The sequence below is a fragment of the Pungitius pungitius genome, chromosome 8 (assembly GCF_949316345.1).
Source record: "Pungitius pungitius chromosome 8, fPunPun2.1, whole genome shotgun sequence".
Classification (NCBI taxonomy): Eukaryota; Metazoa; Chordata; class Actinopteri; order Perciformes; family Gasterosteidae; genus Pungitius; species Pungitius pungitius.
In genome coordinates, this window is record NC_084907.1 from 19,847,834 (window position 1) to 19,853,684 (window position 5,851).

At 47.7% G+C, this 5,851-nt stretch overlaps 1 protein-coding gene across 1 annotated transcript; it reads right to left on the reverse strand.

Annotated features, from left to right (window-relative positions):
- Positions 1-3,077: 3,077 nt before the first annotated feature.
- Positions 3,078-5,323, reverse strand: LOC119229739 (potassium channel subfamily K member 15-like). Its single transcript, XM_062563925.1, has 2 exons — positions 5,041-5,323; positions 3,078-3,958 (listed from the first exon to the last, which is right to left on the reverse strand). Exons 1-2 carry the CDS (start codon positions 5,321-5,323, stop codon positions 3,078-3,080), a joined length of 1,164 nt encoding a protein of 387 aa, XP_062419909.1.
- Between the last annotated feature and the right edge of the window lie 528 nt (positions 5,324-5,851).

Consider the following 5,851-nt stretch of genomic DNA (forward strand, 5'->3'; position numbering starts at 1 on the left):
ACCGCATTTCCGCAAATGTGAACAGATGGGTTTGAGTGTGTGTATGTGTGTGTGTGTGTGTGTGTGTGTGTGTGTGTGTGTGTGTGTGTGTGTGTGTGTGTGTGTGGAAAGTGGACTCACCTCCTGGATACGGCTGTTTAATAAGGATCACTACCACCACCCTCAGCTCTCCACCTGTAACAACACTCACAGCTTTAAAACTAAGCTGCGAAGCCACTCTTTCTGCATGTGCACATATTATATGCCTCTAGTTGGGCTTGTTTTTGCAGATAGGCCTGTGTAGATACTTTTCGTGCCTTTTTGGCCCACGGCCACAGATAAGAGGAAGCGTCTTGGGCATCACGACGGGATAAAGTAAAGCAACATCTGCTGTATTAACCGAGGTAATCGTGCAAATCAGACAAAATGGGGATCTCCTACTTGTCTGCACGCTTGACCAGAAAGATTGTGGTTGCGTAACTAGCATCCAAACGGCCATTACTGCTGAAGGCGGACGAAAAACATAGACCTGCTGTCCTTCAAATGGCATACACAAGGCTGAACCCCTTGGGGGTTCAAATCACATCCAATGTGCACTGAAAGCACACGCGCGCGCACACACACACACACACACACACACAGGAGAATATAAGGTGCATTTACGTCACTGCGTTTCTGCTAAAGAAAAAATAAAACTTTATTATGTAAAGACAAAGGAAACATGGCATTTACGTGAACCAATACTGCCACCTAGTGTCAGAAATGGGAGCAAGAAGAAATTAAAAGCCACTGCTGGTGACCACATGGCCAGGGTTTTTTATTTATTTTCCACAAACGTCATGAGGACCAAAGGCCTGCATGAGGCTATGGATAATTAACTTCAATGTGGGTCTACGCAAATGTTGTAACGTTTCCTTTTCCTACTTTATTTCATGTTACTCACTAATATTGTGGCAGTTAAAACTATATCCTGTACCAACATTTGTTGTCCCGTAGATGGTTTTAAAGAAGAGAAATGATAACAACAAAAATGCTGCACAAAAGGTTTCATTTCCCCCTGAGCATTAAATTGCGAGGGAAAAAACATTCATACATCAAAACGATTTGAGAATAAGTACGTGTGATACTAAAGTCATTTTGTGCAGGTGAATGCTCTCCGGAGGCAGCGGAGGAGGCGCCGCTCTGCCTCCTCTTTGTTCCTGTCGTCTTCTGACACTTCACCAATAAGCGTTGGTTCAAGAGGAGGTGAAGCAGGAACAGCAGCAGAGTCCGGTTCTCTGGCGGGTTCTCGGTATTGTTTTCGTCCTCCCGGTCCTGAACATCAGTCATAGACGCAGGGTCATCACGGGTTGTGGTAGAAACTGGTGAGGAGTTCGTCTCTCCGCTGGGCGTCAGCGGCCCCTCGGTTACAGCCGGTCTTTTTTCCCCCGGACTCGGGTGTTGGCAGAAGGCCTTTGATGAGCTGGTACTTTGAGGCCCTGAGGCTGAAACATCCCACAAATCTTCTTTCCCACCACTGCAAGAGCAACGATTTCACTCAGCGGCACTGAGCAAACCTCCTGACCTGGTCCACCGGGGACACGGCAGGGGTGGGTCTCTCTGATCATTGCTCACACAGACGGGGGGGTCACGTCGTCGCTGATCGAGCCGAAAGAAGGTGACCCGACGTGGGCGTCTCCAGGGAGCCCTGCAGGACTCTGGGAACGACCTCTGACACCACTTCTCCTGGACTGAGTCCTTGTGAGCTGGGAGCCTCCAACGCCCTCTTTCTCAGGATCATGAGTGAGTCGCTCTCCGTGCTGAGAATTTTTAGGATTTCTGTTGGTTAAAATCATTAAAATCAAAACCTTTCATAATACCATAGGCATTTTAAAAGCACGGCAGTTTAATTGTTGATACATGTGTCAAATGCAACTCACTGGAATTTCAGGAGGTAAGGCTTTTGAAGAGTTCAGGTGCATTTGTTTTATTGCACATTTACCGGCAACACAAATGAAAAGAGAAATTTAGACAGGGTTCAGTTTCGACATATTTATGGGACAAAATAGTGTCCCTGTTAGTCCAAACTACTCCAAGCTTCCCTCAAGGTTCTTCTCTTACCCGGATCAGCAGAGGCTTCCTCATCAAAATCCTCCAGTTCAAACTCCCAAAGGCTCCAAGAAGAAGGAACAAACCTGGTGTAGTGATGGACCATCAGTCTCAGTAATTTAACATTCATTTACTCCTTCTTCAAAACGTGCATCACACAATTTCAATATTACATTTCAAGAAATATGGGTAGCGCACAAAGTGAAAATGCCAGAATTTCACCATTGTTTGTTTAGCTCAAAAAGCAGCACAGCCTTTATTTCCAGCAATGAAATCAATAACATCATTGAACCTTTCAATCCAAATGAATTCATCGCTTGATGAAGTCATCAGATTTTCAGACTTTCCAAAGCTCCTTCAAAGCCACAGAATGACTCTAGATGACGTCTTGATCGCCTGTCAACTGACTAATATCTAATATCTCTAAAATAAAGCACTGAACCATTTTTATTACACTAAAAGTAAAAATATTCATGACTAAGTATTTCTTTAATCTAAAAAGTCTGATTAGAAGCAGAATCTTCTTTTCTCTTTGTTGGTTTTAACATTCTAGTGTAAATAATGGCCCTGTGGGATTTAACCATACATCTAAAAAGGCAATTAAACACTCATTTGGAGACATTTCTAATTTGCGACTTTGAAGTGTGACTAGTCATATTCCATTCTTTGTTGACACACTCATATATCATTGTCCATGACGCCTTCGAAGCCTGCTCACTGCTCACTGCGCTGAGCAATGACCATGTAAATATTACCAAGGGAACCAGGCAGAGCGTGCGTTCCTGCTCATAATTGCGATGCGGCGGAAATGACTGAAGGTCACAGGTGACGACGCTGCAGAAAGTGGGACTGCAGATAGTCGAAAAAAATGTCTATGACTTACTTTCATCGTGTGAAAAATATACCACCGACTGATATGCTACAGTTTTCTGCTGCATTAATGACTAGGAACAGAACACCAGAGGTGTGCGAGCGTGTATGAAACGTCCAGAACAAACAGGTTCAGACAGTCATAGTGACATCCTCCTGGTAGCTGGGCTGCTGGGGGAGGCCTGTGGCGACGCGCTGCGGGAGGCCCGGTCCACCCTGTAGGAGATGGAGTTGTAGAAGACGGGGTTGCTGTGGCCGCCCGCCGGGTCGCCGCGCGGCGCCCGAGGGCTCTCGCGAGCGTCCGCGCCACAGCACGCGCAGGACAACAACAGGGCCCTGATTCCGCGGGGCTCCGAGAGCTTCGGCCGCTCGGATGAAAGGAGGCCGGGCTCCTCCAGGGGAGAGGCGAGGAGATTCAGCGAGCTAGTGCCCCCCTCCATGGGAAGGCTCAGGTTGCACAGGCTGCCGTGGCCGTCTTCGCCGTCTGCGTAGCCGACGACGGAACCTTCCGCCTCCGCCCCGGACTCCTCCCGCGTGTCCGTAGGCCCGTCAGTGCTGACGGTGAGAAACCTCAGGACCACCAGGTTCAGAAAAGCGCCAATGACCGTCAGCCCAACCAAAATGTACACGAAGCTGAACACCACATAGGAGTGTCGCTTCTGGAGGGCATCGGTCTGCTGCAGGGCCACAAAGTCCCCAAATCCAATGGTGGTGAGCGTGACGAAGCAGTAGTAGTAGGAATTAAAGAAGGTCCAGTCCTCAAAGTAGGAGAAGGCCGCGCCTCCGAGGCACAGCGTGCTCATGCACGACAGCAGACCCGCCAGGACCATGTCCCCCAGGGACACCCCGGTCTCCCGTAAACCCAGGCCGCGCTTGGCTCTGCGCAGGAGGTGGCGCACGGCGGTGTTTATCCTCTCGCCGAGGCTCTGGAACATGACCAGGGTCAGAGGGATGCCCAAGACTGCGTAAAACATACAGAAGGCCTTGCCGGCGACAGTGCGTGGGGCAGCGTGGCCGTAACCTACAAAGTCAACAGTATGTTGCAGGTCACATGATGTACGATGTACGATAATGTGTTTAACGTGACACTTTTTACCATCAGCCACGGACGAGAGGCCTTTCATAAGCTGACACCTACTGTGGCCGCTGAAGAAAGTCTAACAATGGTCTGGCGCTTTTGAAAATCTCTAATATAAGACAATGAATCCTATATTACAACTTTATATAATTGAAAATGTTTAAAAACCCAAATCACTGCACACACAAATTTGACTCATTTCAGCTAATGCAAAGTGCTGAACTGATGGAAATGAATGAAATGTGTAGCCTATCCCACACTTATGGGGTAGTGAGGTTAAAACATGTGTCCTAGATGTGTAAGTTATGCATTCTATTCACTTCTAGCTATTCCTGACTCACGGATCAACGTTCACACCGATAGAAGTGATTGTTCGAGCATGTTTAACCCCACTTTTAACACATTATTGCGCAATGCTACAACTAGTAACCGTTGCTGTTTGTGATCGGTCTGATAATGTCTCCCCATCAATGTTTTAACTGAACACAAGTTATTTGGGGGTCAATCTTTTGCCTGAAATTTAAAAAAGGAAATTTAGACGCTGTCGCATCATCATCAAATGGATGTATTACGTAGAAAATAACATTTAAGGAGATACTCCACCAGAAATCAAGTAATTGAGTATATAAAAGTCATTATGTGAAGAGCACAAAGGCAGTTGTAAAAATGTCTCTGTCTGCATCAGAGATCAAACAGTATTGAAAAGTTCATAGGAAAGTATTTAAATGAGTATTTAAATATACTTTGCTCTCCCTGTGCTCACTGTTTTACTAATGTCACCAAAAGGGCCCATGTATCTCATATTTTAACACATTCTATAATCTGGTCGGTTGTTTAATGGAAATGTCCCGTTCCTATTTGCAAAATCAACACAGCACCTGTTCACCTTCCAGCGCAACGATCCAGCTCTCTCTCTAAAGACTGGCCCCTTGGGGGCCCCCTTTATCGGTTTTAACCAAAGCTGACGAACACAAACAAGCTGCTTGTGCCACTTGTGTTGTTGTCTCAGATGAGCCTGGACTTACCGATGGTTGTGACGACAGTGATGGCGAAATAAAAAGAGCCGGCAAACTTCCACTGCCTCCCGGCGCGGTGCGGCTCCCACTGGAGGGCCACCTTCTCCATGTCCCCGTAGTCGTCCTCGGTGAAGCCGTACTTCTCCTTCAGCTCGTGCAGCTTCTGCTCCAGCGCCCTTTTCCTCGAGCTCTCGCCGTCCGACTCCAGCGCGTCGAAGACGACGGCTCCCAGGAGCAGGTAGCAGACGATGGAGAGCGCGAGAAAGAGGGTCCTGATGTTCCGCGACTTCATCCTCGAGACCTTCGGAGTGAGCGCGGAGCGGGGGGGGGGGGGGGGGGGGGGGGGGGCGAGGGAGGGATGGAGGAGGGTGCTGCCTCTCAGAGGAGGTGCTGCTGCTCAGATAAAAAAAAAAGAACGACGCCCAGGGGGACGCGGGAGCATCCGGGCGGGACCTCTATGCGTCTTCAGCAATGTGAAGATGGCCCCCCTTTTGGCCTGGTGGGATCACGCTTTGTTGTCGCTTCGATAGCCAAAGGTCAGAATAAAGGATGGGAGGTTTTCTCAGTGCTCACTTTGGACCTTTAGAGAGATGGATGCACGAGGATGTTTTTTTTCCCCACATCAGTGCGATTTGATTGCCACGCATCTAAAAAGGATCTTGGTTTCATTGTTACTTCACGATTGGCAGTCACAACACAAGCATTGTTGCAATTTAGGAATTCATGAAGAGCTTCACACAAATAAATGAAGCAGGAAGAAAAGCTCATAATAAATGATAAATGAGTGCTGACAAGATATTTCTGCCCTCAATAATCAATC